Here is a 22,014-nt window from a genome sequence, read left to right as displayed (position 1 = left end):
TGTTTTTAGAGCAGCGACAGCGTCACATGTTGTTTTTCTCCAGGATCAGATCAGTCCCTGGTTTGGTCCAACTGCACTGTTGCTTCTGCCGTAGCGGACAGCGGATACAGCTATCGGTGTCCGCTATGGATTAAATTAAATACGGGTTATCTTTAAAGTTTTTCTTCGCTGCAAGTTACTGAGAAAACGACTGTGCTTATCCGGGACTTATAAAGAGAAATCGAGAGAAATGGCAAGTCCTCCGGCGACGGGAGGACACCTGTTATCTAATGGGACGAACGGTGTGAAGAAGTGCGGATACCTGAGGAAGCAGAAACACGGACACAGGCGATACTTCGTGCTCCGAGAGGCTACCGACCGCTGCCCCGCTCGGCTGGAGTATTATGAAAGCGAGAAGAAATGGAGAAACAAGTCCGCTGCAAAACGGGTCATAACTTTAGACTCCTGCCTGTGCGTAAACAAACGGGCCGATGCCAAACACAAACACCTGATCGCCCTCTACACCAAGGACGAGTACTTCGCTGTGGCTGCGGACAACGAGCAGGAGCAGGAGAGCTGGTACATGGTTCTGACGGAATTAATAGCCGAGGGGAAAGTGTACGACAGCCCCGCTTCCACCTCCTCTTTAGTGGGCTTTGAGGAGGCCAGCTACGGACTGACTGCACCCGCAACAGCTGCCTATAAGGAGGTTTGGCAGGTCAACCTGAAATCCAGAGGCTTGGGTCAGATCAAGAACCTCATTGGAGTGTACAGGCTGTGTTTGTCCAGCCGCACCATCAGTTTTGTCAAACTGAACTCAGAGACCGCTGCTGTCAGTTTACAGCTCATGAACATCAGGAGATGTGGCCACTCTGATAACTTTTTCTTCATTGAGGTGGGCCGGTCAGCGGTCACTGGGCCTGGGGAATTCTGGATGCAGGCAGAAGACTCAGTGGTGGCACAAAACATCCACGAGACCATCCTGGAAGCTATGAAGGCCATGAAGGAGCTGTCTGAGTTCAGGCCACGAAGCAAAAGCCAGTCTGCCAGCACAAACCCCATCTCTGTACCCACACGACGGAACCTCAACAACCTTCCCCCCAGTCAGACGGGCCTGGTGAGGAGATCCAGAACCGACAGCATGGCAGCCATGTCCCCAGGGAGAAAGTTCACATCCTGTCGGATAAGAACAGCCAGTGAGGGAGATGGAAGTGTGACCCGGCCTGTATCCATGTCAATTTCTGTGAGTGGAAGTCCCACCAGTCCAAACTCTGTAAATCACCTCTGCAGGTCCCACACCCTCAGCAGTGGGCGCACTTGCAGGATGTTAGAGTCCTCCTCGAACCTCCATCACAGCCGCTCCATGCCAGTGTCCAACTCTCCTCCAGCGGCCTCCAGCCCCATCAGTATGTCTCCCAGAGGGGGGGCAGGCATCTCCACTCCAGACAAATCCAGGCGACCCTTCAGCTGCAGCGCCTCCATCTCTGGCTCTCTCAGTGATACTGGTTTCATGCTGTGTGATGACTATAGTTCCAGCCCAGGTGAGCCCAAGTTCCTTCCTCTGATGCGCAGTGACACCCCTGACTCCCTGTCCAGCACACCTCCATCTCGTGATGTCAGCGACCCCTGTGGCTACATGATAATGGAGGGGGCAAATGGTACTAAATCAGGAAGCGAGGGTCTGGCATTTGATAAAGCTTACAGGAAGCGAACCCACTCTCTCACAACACCACGCCAGCAGAGAGTGGTGGCACCGCTGTCCTCAGCCTCCCTGGATGAGCACACACTCATGAGGATGGCCCACAGACAGAACTCTCACTCTGCCTCACCCAAAGTGTGTTACCCAGAGGATTATGGAGATATTGAAATTGGTTCCTCACAAAGCTCCAGTAGTAACTTGGGAGATGATGGCTACATGCCCATGACACCAGGCGTAGCACCGCAGTCTGGCAAGGTAGACAACTATGTGCCCATGAGCCCCATGTGTGTCTCAGCGCCCAAGCAGATTGTGAACCCAAGGGTGCATCCTCAGGCAACCACCAATGGGGGCTACAAGACCAACTCCCCCTGCAGCAGCTCTCTGGAAGATAATGGCTACATGAGAATGTGGTGTGGCTCCAAATCCTCCATTGAGAGTCCAGACAGACACGGCGAATATATGAACATGTCACCTGGAAACCCCCCTCCACTCCAGACCCCACCTGACTACTACATGGGCCTTATGGCTGGTGAGCCTGCATCAGTAAGACCGGCTTATCATGCCGGCTCCCTCACGCTCCCTGCTAAACTTCAGGCCTCTAAGAATGAAGATAACAACCAGTATGTGTTGATGAGCCCTCAAAGTTTGAGGCAGAGAGCCGGGGAGTCCGACTACTACTCTGTGATGCAGCCCAGTGCAGCTCAGGCATCACCACTGAGCCCCTCAGTGCCCTCTCCAATTAGACATGGCCGTGCTGACAGCCTTCCATACCGAGGGAGGCTGGGCAGACCTAACCGGCTTTCCCTGGACACCCTGAGGACCCTGCCCAGCATGAATGAGCACCCCCTGCCTGGAGAGCCTCGCAGCCCTGGTGAATACATTAACATTGACTTTAGTGGCACCAGATTCTCCCCACCCTCTAACATGTCCACAGAGAGCCAGTCTTCTTCTCTGGGTTCTAGTGGTGGGGGTGCCAGGGGTTCCTCTCTGACAGACTACATTAACCTGGAGCTGGGCTCACACTCACCCAAAGAGGCTGACACTCCCGCTGAGCGCTTGGATTCACTCCCAGAGTTGTCTATGTGCCCCTGCTCAGAGGAGGATGGACTGTATCTGGATGGTGAGAAAAGGTCTCAGGGCAGCAGTGATGAGGTGAAAAATGACTACACTGAGATGACATTTGGGATGACCAGCTCACCTCCACAGCTTGTTCCTCAGAACTCTACAAGGTATGTGTATCTGGGATGGGAGGGGGAAGTTTTAGTCATTTATTATTATTAACAGCTTGGATGTATAATTGTTCCCAGCCAAGTATGACTGATTTTCTTAATAGCGGTTGGCAAGTAACAGTTGGCTTTGCAGTGAAAAAGCAGTTTAGATACTCCTAATACACAGATACAAATTTCTTCTCAAATTCTAACCAGTGTCAGTGGGAATCCATTTTCTTTTCAATTTTAGTGATTAGAGCCATTATAAAATACAAAATCATAATGGAAAACGGGAGTTTAAGAAAGATCCAATGTGTATTATGCAACAGAGGCTTTGAGTCAGCATTAATTAAACTTCCATGATTAAGTAGTCGCATATTTGGTAGGTTGTTTTTCTTCAGAAGTTTTTTTTTTTAAGGTTTTATTTTTCTTCAGCAGCCAGAGCAGCAGGGAGAGACGGCTTTCTCTGGATGACCCTGGAGTCCCAGAGGGTATTGGGGTCTTTCTTCTTGGAACAACATCGTCCCCTACTGTGGACCCCGACTGCACCGCCAAGGTGATCCGGGCCAATCCACAGGGACGTCGGCGCCACAGCTCTGAGACGTTCTCCTCTACAGCCACTGTGACACCTGTTTTCCCCTCGTTTGCCCGTGGTGAAATGGTCAAGAGACACAGCTCGGTGGAGAACATCTCGTCCCGGAGCAGCGAGGGTTCGGATGAAGAGTACGGCAGCCCTGTGAACAAGCAGACATCGGGCGGCTACCAGAACGGACTGAACTACATTGCCTTGAACCTGCTGGACAACAGGGATGTGGAGAAATGTGAGGACCTGGTTGGCTTCAAACCTGCCAGCAGCTGCAAAGGGGTTATCAATGGATTACACAGCTCACCATATGTGTGCTTGGGATTCAAGGAGGCTGCAACCACTGCTAAAGGTGAGTGGAGCTGATTTCACATGCATAACTTGTAAATAAATAATCCAGTGTGAACAACTCTTGAAAGTGTGAAATGAAGGAGTAAAATCCATAAAAATAAGGGGAGGGGGCTGAAAACAGGGAGAAACCTCTTTTAAATAGTAGTGGATGCCCATTTCAGTAAGGATGTTCATTTGTATGTGCAACAGTTAAGCAGAAGAGACAAAAACAACACTTTGTTTTCCCATGATTCAAAGTCAAACGTTTGCAGTTGATTTCAAAGTACAGAGGTAGGTGGTGCTGATGGTGCTTTCAAGTGCTCCACTTAAGCTCGTACGTCATAGTTGCATTTGCCACCGTGTTTTGTAACCACAAACTGTCACATTTGAAACACATTGCTGGTTCTCCTTATTGTCCCCAAATGAAGAGGATAATGTATCTAATGTGAGCTGTAACCATTCTTTTCCCATATTTTGGCAGCTCATACTTGATATTTTGTAATCCCAGTGTTTCCCACAATGTGTGAACGCAGCATGAAGGCTGCTGTGAAACGTGACCAGGCTGAGAGCTCTGAAGTAAACAAGCACCATGACAGAGCAGGACGCCTCGCTGCTTCTGTTGTGGGCTGCACATATGAAAATAGACCAGTTTTCCACCTACGCTTGTTATGAATGAAAGATTTCTTATACAAAACAATATTTCAGAGACTCAAGCTTCATTATAAACCATTTAGTACTAAATGTACAGACATTATGTAACTAGAGGCAATAAAACCTGCTTATCAAATGTATTTACTTGGTTTGTTAAGGCTTGGTATTCAGGATTATTTTGTTGTTAATGCTAAAGGAATGCCTTATGGTTGAGGCTGTCACATTTAGCTGTGGGCATTTCCGGCTGTTGTTTTTCAGTTGGGTAGGCATTAGGATGTGTTCCACATCAATGTGACCTCTATAGACCCTGTGTTCCCACCACCCCATGATCAATACTGTGTCCCAGAATATCCTAATAAACAAAATAAAGCCATGCAGTTGCCAGTGTGGAACAGCAGACGGTGTAAACAAAGTGCCCAGGAATGGAACAATGTTGACATTAAAGCTATGTTTGACCCTCTGTCCCCACGCTGTTTATTGGACACGGCCAGCTAACATGTGTTTGTGAGCACATAGGAGGAGTTTTTGCACATTGACATGTGAGGCCCCGCACAAGTGGATATGTGTTTGTGTCCTTGTACTGTAGGCAGCGCGGGGAAAACAACAAAGTAGGCGAGTTGCTATGTGGCCATCAGGTAACTGGATGTCACGGTCTGCATTCCTGGCAGAGTGGGCTTGAAAAGTTGCTGTGAGAGGGGCCAGTTTTTGTCCTCGGCTGCAGGCCATTTGAATGGAAAGTGGTTGTTTTTCACCGCCCTGTCTCTCTGTTTCAGCCCAAGAGAGAGATAAAGCTATGTGTCAAACATAAAGAAAAGTCATATCCTTTACACCTATTATTACAGCTATGAAGTTACAGATCCTGTGGAAATACAATGTACCAACTCTAAGAAACCCTCACTGTAGAATATATAAAAACAAAATTAGCCTTGATTTATGTTTACAGTGTGACATACCTAATTGTGATTATACGATTCTTTTTTGTCCTTAAATAAGCACTCATGGGAGTTAATGATGGGTAACAAATGCTAATGTCCTCAAAACAGTCAACTGACTATTAATAACATGTGCTTGAGTGGTTGTTTTTATCTGAGCTGCACTGGTTACACGTGTTTTATGCTCATGTTTTGATGGAGTACACATATTCTTATGATGCTAATAAAGTTTGCCGAGTGTAATTGAGAAGAAAGGGAGGGGAAAACAAGTCAAGCACATACATGTGGACTCTAGCACGTACACACTCAGCGGTGTTTTTTTTTTTTTTTTTTTTCCTCTCAGGGATCTTTTTTTCTTCCAGTGGTGTACACTGCGTCCATGAACACTTGGCAGAGACATGCAGAGAGAGTTGTCTTGTTTTGTTTTCCAGGGTGCTCGACTGCCGACTGTTTGTGGGAGAGCAAATGAATGCGTGCATAATAGGGCAGGATGGCACGTGCACTCCGCTGCCCTTCTGCCTCATTAAGCTGTTCACTTAGCAGAAGTAAGACAAGCGGAGAGGGGGAGATGGAGCACAGCCTTGTATGCTCAGTTGAAAGAGGAGAGGAGGGGCCACAGTCAGGGCTTTTTAAAGCAACAAACAAACTCACTGGTGAGGCCCCTCTTTGCCCAGGTGCATTCTGGGAGCGCTGGACACCCCAACTGCAGAGCTGATCACTTGTTTACCGAACACTCATTCCCACCAGGTGTGTGGTGAGGTGGGGTGAAGGAGGTCAAAGTGTGTTTTTGGCGCCGGGCCTCACTGGCGGCGGGCTTTGATTCAGTAGACCATGTGCCGCCCTGACCTAAAAGTCTGCAGGTTTTGACTGTGGCGAAACACCTCAGCCCTCACGCTACTTTTCTTAGTGGAACACAAACTTGCCAGTCATCAATGTAACTTCTTGACTTTTCAATAGTTGAATACATATTCAGTGCTCTTACTACAGCCAGTTTTAATGCTTTAGTGCTCAGTATGAGACTCATGGGTTTGTTTACCTCTTGTTTTGCCAGCAAGCCAGCCCATGTGACCCGGAGGTGATGTTTACCTCTGTCCGTCTCCTCTCACAGCCTTGGCTAGCCACAGCTCAGCCGGGTGGATGTTCTGTACCAGACCCAGATTAGCAAAGTCAGCCGTCTCTGTTTCCACCTCCTAATACTTTTATCTGATGGTGACTACCGCCTCCTGCTTCCTCTGTGACAATTCAAGACACTTGATTAGCACAGGGAGATGATTCCTATTAGAGCAGTTGGTCATTGATTCACTCTTGAATTCACTTTCTTTTAATATTAGAGCCTTTTGCGACTTAAGTCCAACTAGTTATGTATTTTACATAATACATGTCCAACTTAAAAATGCAATTAAATTGTCATTAATCAAGTTGTTGATGATTCCAAAGTAGGACTATGCAGAATAAACACACCAGGATATCATTTTCAAGTTACTCAAATACCACTGACCAGGAGCATAGCAGAAACAACAGCTATACATTTAAACAAGCAGCAAATTATGTCTTATTTCATGCTAGAAACTTGCAGAGAGTATTGAAATGGGGAAGCTTGATGGAATAACTACATTTATTCTATGTCAGTTTAGGCTATTTATTTTAATTAACTGGCTTAATTCTTAAGTTATTTCATGAAAACTGATTCCTTCGTCATTATCATATGTGCCTTATTAAATGAACACTCTTTTTCAAAGCATTATGTACGTGTTTTTTGGACATATTCTCTGTATTCATGATTGTAGAGTAAGCTAACAATCTGTGTAAAGATCTAGGTATGCAAAAAAATATATAGTATACACCATGAAATTAGAATTACATGAGTATTTTTCAGGAAAAAACTTATGTCACTTCTGAGTTCAAAACATTTGTTAGGCAAGTTATGATGTGTTATTAGTTACAATACTGCCAGGTAACAACCCGTCATTATTTCTGAAGTAACCTACATTGCATCCAACTGATTCATTAACTTGTCTACAATTCTGCTTTTGTACAAGAAATGAAGTGTAGCTGGGGGAGAATAGGGGCTGAAAAAGGGGGTTAGAGGGCTCCAAAAGTGAAGAAGCCCTGCTGTGAGTCTCTCCTGAGTGCTAGTGGCAGATGGTCACTCTCCGGAGGGTGTGTGCGTGTATTTGAAGGAAAGAGGGTAGAAAGGGGAGTGAAACACCTGCCACTCCGCTTCATCTTTACACGCACACAAACACTCATTACAAAGATTGCACACAGTAGCATGTTAGCATGTACATACTGCTATACGTTTCCCTCCTCGCACATACTCACATCTATATAGTTTCCTATTTACTAACTATCCCTCAGCTAATGACGGCCCACCATCTGCCGGACCCACAGGCTGCAGAGAACATGACCATCAGCATCGTGTGTGTGTGTGTGTGTGTGTGTGTGTGTGTGTGTGTGTGTGTGTGTAATTCGTGGGCCAGATTAGAGGCATTCGTGTCCATCTCAAATCCTACTTCCTCTTAACGTCATTCAGTCAGTAGTATCACTAATGATGTCATTCCTAGATGCTGTGTTATTGGTCATGTTAGTGGGTAGATTCAAAAGCACCCAGTGACTGTGAGTGCGTGTTACATATATGAATATATGTGGGTGACGTGTGCTCTTCCAGGCAGAGGAGTTCTAGTTGCACAGCCATGCATTTCTAACTTGCTCTGAGTAGTGCTGAGCATGCTCAGTAGATGCGGCTGTCATAACAAGGTGTATGTTGACACAGAAAGGGAATCGGAGAAGAGGTCTGTTTTCAGACCCAAACTTAAAACACACGCATTGGCATGTGGCACTGAATCCACATACTTTTGTTTTCCATCATCCCTCCTCATTTTGTGCTCTCTTTTTCCTGTTTTCTGCTTAATTTTAAACCACATCTGCTTAAAAGAGCTGCTTTGATACTTTTTCCACATGCTTGCATGGGTAGTACACACACCATTATCATGGTGTTTTTTAGTCTGTTGTTAGGAGATAATGAGATATTATCAGCAATATACATGTATATATGTTTTACCTGACAGTGTCACCAAAATAAGCCCTAAAGAGAACAAAGTCTATCCCAATAATCATAATTGTCACAATATATTATGATAATTACTGTTCTATCACCCTGCCCTTATCTGGTGATTATTTTCTTGCTTAATTTTGTAAGTTGTCAGGTCTATAACATGTCATATCTGTAAAATATCAGAAAATGGCAAAAAAAAAACAAAACAAAAAAAAAACTGATCAGTGTTTCCAAAAATCCAACATGACAACCTCAAATATCTTGGTAGGGCCGAAAGACATAATTAGTAAGTAGAAAAATATTAAAACTGAAGAAACTGGAATTAGAGAATGATGACTGAATAATTAGTTGATTAATTACTTTGGCATCAACTTATTGACAGTTATGTTTTATATTATGCAGCTGGTATGCATTATAGTTATATATCTGGAATGATACTGCCTATGGCTGCTGTAGATGATCTTTACTGATGTTTTATTGGCTGACATCTTTCCCTGATAGAGGAGTTGAGGTAACATCGGTGGCATCTGATTTTATGCATCAGCGTGATTGTGTAATCCATCAACAGGCTCAAACACACATCCACACACTCACTGTTCAGTAGTGTGTTTACATGTCACTCTGTACACTGTATAATACAATGCAAACAGACAAAGCAGGAAATCCTGAAATGCAGTGTTACTTGATCTATAGAGAAGTAACATGCACACGTAACACCACAGGCTCATGTGTCAGAGTTTCCAGGCAGACGCTGTGCGTGTGTGTGTATGTGTGTGTCATGGTACACAGAGGAGGAGGAGGGGGGCTAAAGTAGGCCGGGATGTTCCAGACAGAAGCGCTAGCTGCTAGATAACTGCGTGGCCAGCGTTCCCCACATTTAGCCAGCCACGGCTCCAGATGAGATTACAGCCTCTGCAGGCGAGATTAGACGGCCAGGGGTAGATCAGTGAGAGCCAGCGGCTACTCAGTGGACAGCAGCTGGGCAATACGTAATGCACAGGGTGGACATTAGATAGCTGCAGTTCAGTCCACACTTGCCTTTTGTTTTTCATAACTGAGCACAATCCACTTACAAAAAACAGCAATCCATATGGAAAGTGGATATACTGTACTGTACAATGGTATCTTTATGACATTTAAGAACAAATGTTCCCTCTTATCATAGGGTTTGGCAATATTTTCACATTGACCAAACAGTAATATCTTAACAGTTATCAGCTGTTGCTCCACTTTGTCCAAAGAAATTGATATGCAGAAGAGAAGAATCTGGATTTTTCTAAATTGTAAATTACATAAGATACACAGACTGTTAAGATTAAGTAACTCAACATCTGTGCTGCTCTCAACAACCCTTCAGTCTGTATACGCTTGTCATTAAAAATGCATTAATAATGCCTTGTTAAGATGTAAACATGTGGCTCTAGTGCAGCGTTTCTATAGTTTCTTGAGTTTCATTTTATTAATCTTTCATGTTTGTGTTATGTTTCATTACTTATGAGAGCAGAAGTAGTTATATTTTTATTCAGTAGAACTGACTAGCTCTACTTAAGTGTTAGTGTTAAACACTAAATAAAAGCTGAAAAATGTGAATATGATTTACAATGCAAAACCACTGTGTATTAAATGTGCCATATCTAAAAATCACCAACAATGATTTACATTGGGGAAAAATCAAAATGAGGCTGGTTGTAACTGCAGTTGTGTTTTGTTTTAGTTCAAGTTGCATTGCTCATTGTTTTTTAGAGCTTGTATTTTTATTTTTTATTTTGATTTCATTTAAACCTCTAATTTAGTTTTAGTCTTAATTAAGTGTAGTCTGTCATAACCCTGCTCTAGTGGACGGTAAGGGGACAGCATTTTTCTAAAATGTTTCCCTCTGCTCTATGTCCCATAAAGTGGCAAAATCCTCCCCTATTTGCTGATTCTAGTGACTCCTAGTCTGTTGCTTGCTCTTATGGTCATCCCCTTTCATCCCTTCACCCCCTCCCCACAAATGCATGCAGTGGTGCAGCCCTTTCCTCAGCCTTAAGCCCTTCACCACTGGACTCCAGCCTTTCCTGGAAGCATCCACCATCCCTCCCACCAAAGTGATTTCAAGTAAATCCTTCCTCCTCGCTGCTTGAATCTCTCCCAACCCCCCCACTCCCACCTCCACACTACACGTGATGCAAACACACCTCCATGGAAAAAAAAAGCATCACAATATAAAAACCAACCACTTTTATCTCTATTTAAAACAGTCGAGATGCATCATCTGTGTTCAGTGCTAGCTGCCACCGCTGCTTTCTGATCCTCCTCTGCTCGGCGTGTCCATAGCAACACGGCTGCACGACAGGAGACCCCAACCCCCATCACTCTACATCCCAGATTATGTAATTACAACCGTTGCAGACCGCCTCCCCACTCCCCCCTCGGTCATCCTTTCAACGCTTCCCGGGCAAAAACGACTGGTGTGTTGAAATCTGAAAATGACCACCCAATACTATCTGCCTTTACACCCCCCCCCTCCATTTTACACAAGCAAAGTGCATGTGTGTGTGTGTGTGTGTGTGTGTGTGTGTGTGTGTGTGTGTTGGGGGGGGGGGGGGGGGGCTTTACCGACCCCATAGACCCACAGACTACACAGCCAGAAATATTTTCTTTTGCATGTGTGTGTAAAATTAATTGAGACAAGAGGATATCAGAAATGAGTGTCCTAACCCTGATCTATTGAACTGTGTGCAGAACTTAATGTTCTTGTTACTCAAGTTGTTTTTCCCAGTGTCTCCTTGTTATTGTGGCACAAATGGAGCCTAATCACAGACTGTGAATGAGTTCACACTGTACAAATCGCTCAATTCTCCGATTTGAGAGGTCTGAACTGTTGCCACCACTGTTGCTTCTAGGGGGATAAAATAATCAGACGACAAACCATGGTTTAACTAATGCTCTAAAAGCAATCTCTCAGTTGTGTCCATTCATCAAAACTACTGTAGATCTCAGTATTAAATTGTTCATTGGCTATTTTTGTAACCACATTATCAGTTTGAGACACAAGTTTGTCATTACAGCTTCTTATATTTGGATACTTTCTGATTTCTTTCCTCTCTGAGCTTTAGGTAACAGTCATGAACATTTTGTGACGTTTTATAAAGTGTACAACTAATCGATTAGTTGACCTTCATTCATCCCCATTGTCACATCTAAGGTTCATTCACTTCAGTTAGTATTGGGTTTCAATGATCGAGAACACATGTACATAACAGTCACAGAATGGGATTTGTCAGGTAAATATTGACCCTCTTTGCATGAATGGAAGACTCAGAGTCGTTGCCTAAGAGCTACTGGACATTTATATTTGTATTTCACTGTTAGAAATTTGCTTTAACTTCCAGTTGGATGCAAATGATGATAGAGCTTTCTATTAATCTCCTTTTTTTTTTTTCTTTTGTTCTCTCTTGCAGACTGAAGGACTCATCCCTGTCCTCTGACTTGGCGTCTTCACCGAACTGCTGCTTAACAAAAAACACATAAAAACACAGATCTACTTTGCCCTTCAACAGGGCTCTGTGGCCCTAAAGACTGTATGGACCCTCAGCAACACATACACACACACAAAAACATGCAACCACACACTTACGAAACAGGCTGCTGTCTATGCATGTCAAGCATTAGCTGAAGGCAGGACAGGTGTGTGTGTTTGCATGTTATGTGTATGTGTGTGTGCAGTTGTGAGTGAGTGGTTGGTCGTGAGCATGTTGTGTATTGGTGCGTCTAGCGTTCCCTGTGCTTTCAGAGGCCATTTCTCCTGTGACCCAAATTTCAGTGCAAGCACAGAAGCAAAGCTAGTCGGACGGTAACAAACGGTACCCACATAATATTTATTCACTTGAGGCTGGTTTTATGGCCACCTGTATGCATGCGTGTGTGTTTTTTGAGACAAAGTACGACCAATTGGTATGACAGAAATGGCCCAGGGAGTGACAATAGCAAGCCTGTGAGGAACACTGAGTATATAACTGTATTTAGAGTAGATATTTTATTTATTTTTGGAAAATGAATGTCTGATAAGACTTACCAGTTGCCTTAATGTCTATACTGTCCTTATGTTTTCTATGAAATAAGAGATAAATATTCTATTATGTATGTCTGTTTGGACCTACATCTCTATATTGTTATTCTTTTGTGGAAAGTAAAAAGCCTAGTTTACCATTAAAATATATTATTTCAGAAATGTACAGTGGGGCTGCTCGAGATCTGATTTATCGTATTGATATTAAAGTATTTTCTTAATTACTAATTTCTTATTTATTCTAGCCTAGTTTATTTTTGTCCAATCAAAGCGCTGGACTTAAAGAGTTATATTTCTAAATGTCTTTAAGCGTTATGCATGTCTTTGTAACTTGGCTCAAACCCACAACACCAGGCATCTGAATGCACTGTACCTCCCATAGTTCCTCAGTCACTCGAGCCTGAAAACCTCACACACTCCTACCTTCAACCCTACGGCCTGCCGTTCAGCTCGATGCAGGCCGACCCTGCTGTGATATCGTCTCATGTTACATTTGACCATCGGGTGGAGAACAGAACGGGTGGAGCTGACACGAAATGTTGAGGTCAGGGGCACAGTCGAGACGGCTAATGTCTTTATCGATGAGTTGAAGTGAGAGGGAAAAGGGGACCGCTGGTAGTTGACAGGGCAACGGGCTTATCTGGCGCCATCTTGGAGGCTGACTGTGGGAAAACATAACCATACAACACAAAAAACCATTTTCATAGACTTTAAAGGTGGAGTAAGTGATTCTAATAAGTGCAGTTTTTTCCTTTGTATCTACAGGTTTCAAGAACTAAACCTTTTTAGGTCCATTATGTATGTAATTTCACACCCATACTGGCAAAAACCAAAGGGTTTTTACGTCAGACTTCTTCAATACTCTTTAAGACCTGTCACAATTGTACTTAAGACATTCTCAAGTCCACGCTGAAGATAAGGATAATTAGGAGAAACAAGAGAAAACAGCATTTAATATGATCCTCAGTGTTGTAGGGAAGTAAAATCTTTGACTGTATTAACACTAGACAAATACTGAACTGAATCAAAACTTATAATACGTATAATGTGCAATAATTACAATAAATACCTAAATAAAATAACAAAATAGCCAAAATGAATAAATAAATACATTGGGGCACTGATCAACAAACTTACTATAAAAATAGAGGTGGAATTGATTTTGATTTTATTTATTTATTTTATTATTTCCAGTTGAGCCACTATTCAAACCAATGCAGATGGTCATATTTATACTGTCATATCTATAAATCTAAGGCCAGACATTCAGAATTTTTATTCAGATCTGTATAATCCCTGGTCCTCACGTACCACTATTTGTCCACTCGGCGACTACACATGAAATCTTCTTGTTTGTACACAGCCCTTGCTCTGTCATTGTGAGAAGAGGGTGTGTTTGTTTGGCTGTTCTCTTCCTATATCAGCAGTCTGGATCAGGAATCACTTACTCCACCATTAAAGTGATTTTTATGGACCGTCGTGGTCTCAAACATAATATAACACGGTACATGTAAAGACTTCACGCAGTTTGCCCTCCAGTAAACATCTCCACGGCCACTGCCAACGCAGTTAGAACATTGAGAATAATCTGAAAGCCCTCTGCGGACGTCCTGACTCTGGTGTTTGCGTCATCCACTATGTCGACTCCAGCTGGCTCACAACCCCTTTAGTGTACAGTAGATTGTAGAACTTTAAACTATGTCTGAATGTATTGCTGAGCTGGTGGGAACACCACACAAATATACCGTGGGTTTTAAACAGAGGTAACAATATTTGGAGCTGTACCACGGTGAGTCGTGGTAATATTTATCTTCAAAGTCTTGAATGTGTATATTATGTACATAAAAAGAGTTTAACTGAAAAAAAATCTATTAACAACAGATAGAGAACTTAGATTTTACCTATGTTGTAATGATATTCCTGTGTAAAGACTTTGGCTACCGATTTTTAATGGGGACTGGTTTTTGCGTTGGGGTTGTACAGTGTATTGTATGCTTTTCTCCGTCACGGTCTCTGTTATTATATGAAAAAATGCTCTGTCTATTTTATTAAAGATATCTCTTTGCCTTGTTGACACACTTTACCTAATGGCATATGCAATAGTGACATGAATACAATCTAGAGTTTACAACCGTGGAACCAAATGTAACATTGCATTGATTTTTTTTCTTCTTTTTGGTGATGAGCAGATGGTGTTTTGCTACATGTACATTTCTTTTTCTGCCAAGTGGTTTTTTTTTTCTTGTTGCAAGGATCTTCATTCTTGACATGTCTCAAAGCGCTTTCTCCCTGCCGTCTCAGTGTCCATGGACAGATTTCTCTTTTACAGGTGATCGATCTCGGATTGACTCAGTTCGAATGTGTCGTCGTCTTCCATTGTACATAGATCAATATACTGTTTATTGTGATGCTCACAAGAGATGATTATAATGATTTATAAATTCTGGTAGTCAAGTATTGCTTATGTCTGTATTGATTATGGATAGCAACCTGCAGAAATAAATGAATTTATTTAAAGAGGTACAACTTTGTCTTTGTCTTTTTAAAATGTTTTAGTAGTATTTTTATACACTATCAGTTTATGGGGTAATTTCCAATTAAACTGTACATAGAGCTGTTACAATAATGAAAATGTAGTTAATGAGCAATTGTCATGAATATTTATTAAATTTTCCTTTTCTGTTCATGTCATGCCACTAGTATAGTATGAGCCTCACAATAGTTTATTTATACTCAGGCAGTACAACTAAAGAAAAAGGAGACATTTATTGGCAGTGAAAACTGGAACACACAAATCAGTGGAGTTGGCAGAAATCAGGCGGATCCGGCCTGTCCAAAATGTAAAATCATAAAGATAAAGTTGCTGCCTGAAGGTTTAAAGCAAGTAAAATAGGCTCCAACATCATATCAGTTATCACAGAAACAGACACTTACAGATACATCTTAGTGTAATTAGTAAAAATCAAGATATAGATGATTTGCATTTTATTTTAATTTTTTAATTTTATTTATGCTAATTTATACTCTGTGCGGCACTTTGGGGACTTTGTGTTGGAAAAATGTGCTATACAAATAAAAGTGGATTGGATTGGATATTTAATATTGCCTGAAAACTGAAAAAATACAGCACTTTTCTGATTCACACAGAGGTGAGCGACAACAGCATATTTAATTGTTATCAATGTTGTTGCCAACGTGAACAGTAGTGATATGATGCATGAAGGTAGACTAACACTACAGATACGAAACTACATACAAAGAGCAGCAGTAACATTACTAAACTAAATAAATAACTAAAAATAATCAATAATAATGAAATAAACACAGACCTCTGACATTGTGGCATGCGTTTTCTGATCGAAGCAGCAGACGAAGGGGCTTGAGTTGAAGCTTTATCACAAGTCATTCAATGATATGGTAAGATAATAAAAGGTAATACTAATTGTTATTTATTTGCAGCCAACTGTTTTTTAGGACTGACCAGATGGCATAGGCATATCCAGGTTACAGCCAATAATAAGGAATGCACCAACTGTGAAATTATTTGTGCCAGGGAAACAGGTTTGTTGTCATTATAAAAAATAAAGTGAATTGTTTTAAAGTTATTCATCACACTGTCAATGAATGAACACAACTTCAGTCTACAATTTTTTGAAACCTTTAACCCATAAAGACTCAAACATCCACCATCGACCAAAAGTATCTGCTGATGTAATCTGTTTAATGCCTGTTGATCCACTAATCCTATCAATACACGCAAATAAGTGGTGTAAAATACAAGTTATTCATCTTTTCATGGTCATCAGATATGACCCATTTCAACGTTTAGAGGCTCTGTAGTGAACGTGGAAACACAGTCATGTTCTACATTAATTCACCAGTAAAACCAATGGAGTTGGATCAATGACAGTGGATGGACACACTGGTTTTATGTTCAGTTAATGATATATTTGACTGAAAAAGTCATTTTTTCTGCAGTTTTCTATGGTTCTGATATAATAACCCTCAACTTTACTCAGAGCTTTTATGAGGGTCTACATGATCAGTGAATTAAACACAGGAAATTACCTGATTTATATTGATAAAATGCAAAATACAGAGGATAATATTACAATAAATGGAGATAAATTGCTTAAGAAAGGTGAAATATAGAGAAATTTTCATTTGGGAACTGCCACAATAGTAGTGCTGGGTCTTTCAGGGTTAATATAACAGGCAAACACCAGTCACTGCTATTGGTGAAATATTATCTAATATACAAATACATCATGTCCATAAATACGGCTGATCTGCTCAGCCATAGAAACGCCTCATAAGACACTAACTGAAGTGAAATGGATGAGATGAAGGTGTAACATGATGATAGTATTAAAAGGTGCCAGTTAAATCTCAAACAGTGGAAATAGATGAGGAAATAGTGATGAAATATGATATTTCTTCATGTTTTACCCTGCTGCTTTTGTACAGCTGGATGGAGACAACTGTCAGGATTATGCAATGTCGTAATAATTCACATAACTGCAATACAGTGATTACGTAATAATTGTGACTGAAAAACTTATGGGACCACAACTCCCATGCTGCCTCTGTCCTCCTACTACTGTCAGATAATGCACGTGGCAAATGGCCAAATAACTTCCTGTATTGATTTGAAAGAGGAGGATATCCTCCCTGCATCCTGTGGACAACACAAAGCTGAACTCTGCGACCTGACACTTTCTCCTTCTGTTAGCGGTTTTATTTTAGACAGAGGCCAAGGCAGGAAGCTCATTCAGGGCCAATGATTTCCTGCCAAGCCACACGTCTCCAGAAACAAGTACACGGCCAGAGTCAGGAGGTCAGGAGGTTCAAACAGAGTAAACAACTTTTCACCTGTCTCTCCATCTCATGCTTTTGGATACTGAGAGCTCATATTTAGAACAGTGTGTTTCTTTACTATGTATGTATCTTATTTACGAGGATCAGTCCATAAAAATATTTTTAACTGATGAGATGATCCAGAATATGTTATGGTTACATAATGCTGGCAGAGACAGCTCATCTAATCAGAAATAGTAGTAGCTCTCCATGATGGTGATTCTTTCAGACACCTGTACTCGTCGCAGTACAAGGACAGCAAATGAGGTTTAATTGTGCAGCCTAAAGAAACAGTAAAAAGGTAAGTACCACTTATCAAGCCTGTATCTTAGCAATAAAAGGTAAGAAGAAGATAAAAACATTAATATAAATGTTAAAATCAACATTAAAACCATATGCTCCACAGTTGGGCCTGCCACACTTAGCACATAATTAAATTAATGTAATTATTTGAGTTAATCGCAAATATTTTTGCAAAATCATGATAATCATTTCCCATCAGCCAATAATTCCACATTATTTTCCACCGTTTGAGACCTGACTGACATTCGAATCGTGACCCTTTCATTTCAAGGCACTTAACTTTCATTACTAGTCATTATCTGCAATTTCTTTCTATACAGTCTCGTTATTTGTAAATTATTTATGTCAAATCTATTCACTGCAATTATTGTGTGCAAAGAAAAATACAGCTTTATTTGTTCCCATGTTTGGTGCCAAGAAATGTCTTCTCCTCATTTTGTGTAACTATATGTATAATAGAAATTTCTTGATTCAAAGCACTGTTGTGAGAAAAGCAAATAATTATTGACACCTCTACTTCATATGCACAGCAGGGGGATTTGTAATGTTTATGCACTGAGGTGGATCATAGAGGGAGTGGCATTGACTATATACAGTATATAGGCTGAAGATTCGAAAAAAAAATGGGATTCAGATTTACCTGACAATGATGGTGTGTTAGGGCCACATGAGAAAATAAAAATGCTTGTCACTACGACAATAAAGTCGTTATTTGAGGAGAATGAACTCTTTATTTAACGAGAATAAAGTGGTAGTTTTAAGAACTCATTATTTAATGAGAATAAAGTTGTTATTTAACGAGAATAAAGTCGTAGTTTTTAAAAACTCATAACCACCTTTCAGAATATTGAGAGGAAACAAGACTTCCAGTGCGTTCTCTGGACTGTCTTGAGGTTTTGGCTGCTTACAGGTGTTTTCAGACAGGTAGGGGGCAGGTGTTTTCAGACAGGTAGGGGGTTAAATACGTAACCGACCGCTATGATCACAGATTGCTGAACAGATATGAGTCTACTGCTCTACTCCGTGGTTTGAAACAGGAGCTTGGAATAGTAGTTTCATTTTTTCACAGCTACACAGAGCTGTAGGAAACCAAAAACATGCCACTTCATGTGGAATGGGTGGGTGGGGGGTTGTCTGATCTGTCAAACTATCATTGATATTCCAGAAAAGGGAAATGTGGAGAGACACAAATGTTCATAAAGGAAAGAGAGAGAAAGGGGACTACAATCACAGTTAATCGGACAGATATCATTGTTCCCACATGAAAATTAAGTCCAAATACTGTTCCACCATGACTGCTGATCATTTGGAAGTCCGTTTGAGGCTGGTATCAGCAGCTACTGTCTGGACTATGCAACACTAACTCCATTCATACCAAATCATTAGAGTAAGGTACTGTCACAGTATGGTCATTTTAGAAGTAACTTGCAAGGTGTAAAAGTGTAGGCACCCCTGATGTAGATGTTCATAAATGCTCAGTTCTTTTTCAACAAAATACAGTTGCAGAAAAAATTATTCAACCATCAATAGTCATCAAAAACAATGGTTATGCAATCAAGTACTAACTCCTGTGTGTATCATGTGACTAAAACAGATAGAAAAGAAGAAATGCCTAAAAGCACTGTTTTATCACTACTGATGTAAGAACTGAAGTGATTTTGGTTATTATCAAGAAAACCATGGAAAATGGTTAGATACCAGCTCTTAAATTAAACTCTTGTGAGCTATTTTTGTTGTTATCATTATATTTGTCCAAACAAATGTACCTTTAGTTGTACCAGGCATTAAAATGAACAAGAAACTGAAGAAAACAAGGGTGGTCTAATAATTTTTTCTGTGACTGTATATCATTATGTGAATTTAAAAACATCTACAGCCACTTTCATTAGTCAAACTACAAAGGTTTCACTGGTGAGTCATTGTTGCAGAACATGACAGTGTTTTTAGGTTCACTATGGAGCCTCTAAACATCCAAATAGATCATATCTGATGCTGCTAAAACTGACAAACATTTTACTGGAATTATTTCCTCATATTGATAAGATTAGTGGATCAAAAGTTATTAAATATTTTAGATCAGAGGATGATTTTTGTTGCTGGTGGCTATCTTTGAGAGCTCAATCATTAATTGCCATTGTACATAACTGACTAAAATAACAGTGACAGATTCAAAATCAACTTGTTCATCATGACTCCTTAAAAGTTAAGATACCTCATGTTCATTAATGACCTATAAGGATGCTTGGAAGTGATTTTGATTGCATACATATACACAGTAATTCTTGAATCTATTTTTTTTTGGCAATAAAAACTGAAGATTTTGGTCCTGCTGCCTCCTTTTTTAATATATCGATTTAATTAGTTGCCTAAGGTCGTGCACAATGTGACTATAATGTGGCTGAGACACTTTAAAAGTCTTTACGGGCACCATTTCACTAAGCATCTAGCTCACCAGCACAGAAACAGAATGAACAGACACACACTGAAGCAGCCGCTGAGGGCACACCTCTAGCTCGTGTGTATTAATTAGCAGCATGACACTGTCAGTGGGGCTCTGCTCTGCTGCCAGGCAGAAACTGGCCTTACATAAGACCCACCAGCCACCGGGAGGGACGCAATGTTCCTCACCAGCCTCTCCACTGTCTGCCTGAAAAAGTGGCTTTTTCTTCTGCTTTTCTTGAAGGAAATCAGTACAGCCACATTTCTACTGTGAAGGCTAACCACAGGAGCAGGACATAAAAACAGAAGTCTTTGTTAAACACTGCTTTTTTTTTTTTTTTTTTTTGCTGTTTTTCTTCCCCAACAAAACGACAGCTTGCTATAAAAAGTGTGTCAGCAAAGTGAATCTCTCAAGCTTGCACAACAGCAGTTAAAGGTTCCTAAAATACAGTTTAGAGGATGACAAGTTACAGCTCCTTTGAAGTAACTGTGTCTATCTGGTCTATTCCTGTATGCCCTCAATTATTCCCAAATTTAGAATCACATTTACAATCACATGCTTGTGCGTACACACAAGCACGCAGACACAAGCAAGGAAAGAATCCATCATGACTATGATACTGGAGCCATGAAATCTGTGTCTCTGCATTGTTATTTTGGAAGTCAGAACTATGAACTCGTGCCACTTCTAGTATCTAAAAGACTTTGATGTTCAGGAAGTTTCCAATTTAGAGGAACATTAAGTGGTGTCCAGAGGGGATCACGTACAAACAGTTACAAACATGTTAAAGATACTAATTAAAAAAAGCAGCAGGAAAGTGGATTTCTTCATTTGATGATGCACAGCAGGGTTCGCAGTTAATGAGTTTTTTCATATGCTTGGTCAGGGGGTTAGAAATGGACTCGCCCAGGCTATTTTTTACTTGACCCCTTTATTTACAAGCTGTCAACAAATAGCAAAGTGAGATGCTGTCGACTGTTATGGCATAGCAACATTTATCAGAGACTTGCCATTCCACATGCACTTAAACTTGTGTCAAGCTCATTTAAGTGCACAATAATATGAATACCCTTTTGTGGCAGTTCCCAAATCAAGTTTTCTCTGTATTTAACCATTCTTAAGTGATTTATCATCATTGATTGTAATATTATCCTGGTTGTTTTGTGTTTTTTTCACCATAAATCATGCATTTCCCTTCATAAAAGCTCAGACTAAAGTTGAGGGTTACTATATCAGAAACAGAAAACTGAGGAAAAAGTGACTTTTTCAGCAAAGATAAAAATTAATTATTAATATTAATATTAATATTAATAACTGAACATAAAAACAAGTGTATCCATCCACTGTAATTTGATCAAACTTCATGGGTTTTACTGGTGAATCAATGTTGTAGAAGATGACAGCGTTTCCACGGTAACTACAGAGCCTCTGAACATCCAAATGGGTCATATCTGATGTCCACGAAAAGATGACAAACTGCATTTTGCACCAATTATTTACATGTATTGAGAGAATTAGTGGATCAATAGGTGTTAAACATGTTAGATCAGTTTAGTTTAATGTGATCATATAAGTGTGTCATGTCAGAGTCAGCAAGCTGTCATAACCGGAGAAAACTGTAAATAACCTGCGAAACGTGAAGGATGCCACTTGTGCTAACAGCGTTTCAAACTGAACATCAAGAAATGTAAAAAAAAAACAAAAAAACATTGTTGACTAACTCAGAAAAGCTCAAAGTAATCAAATATGCAAGCATTTACTGACAAAATGAGCCAGAGTTACAGTAAACGAATGATGCACGATTAGTACAACAAGTTTGGTCCACTCATATTTGTGTTTGTACTTAAAAAAAAACAACTGTATGAATGCAGCAAGTTTGTCTGAAAAAGTGATGCTTGCATCCCAGTGTATTTAATTCTTTGTTCT

At 40.9% G+C, this 22,014-nt stretch overlaps 1 protein-coding gene across 2 annotated transcripts; it reads left to right on the top strand.

Moving 5' to 3' along the window:
- On the top strand, positions 1-15,011 carry LOC115435539 (insulin receptor substrate 2-like). 2 transcript variants are annotated; one of them, XM_030158023.1, is made up of 3 exons: positions 1-2,907; positions 3,325-3,821; positions 11,881-15,011. In XM_030158023.1, the coding sequence occupies exons 1-3, from the start codon at positions 230-232 to the stop codon at positions 11,883-11,885; spliced, it is 3,180 nt and encodes a 1,059-aa protein (XP_030013883.1). In that variant the 5' UTR covers positions 1-229; the 3' UTR covers positions 11,886-15,011. The 2 variants fall into 2 exon arrangements, with proteins under 2 accessions (XP_030013883.1, XP_030013874.1); XM_030158014.1 differs by having other exon boundaries at positions 3,322-3,821.
- The last annotated feature ends 7,003 nt before the right edge of the window (positions 15,012-22,014 follow it).

The sequence above is a fragment of the Sphaeramia orbicularis genome, chromosome 2, assembly GCF_902148855.1.
Source record: "Sphaeramia orbicularis chromosome 2, fSphaOr1.1, whole genome shotgun sequence".
Classification (NCBI taxonomy): Eukaryota; Metazoa; Chordata; class Actinopteri; order Kurtiformes; family Apogonidae; genus Sphaeramia; species Sphaeramia orbicularis.
Note: the sequence above shows the minus strand (reverse complement) of the source record. Positions and strands in the feature narration are given on the sequence as shown.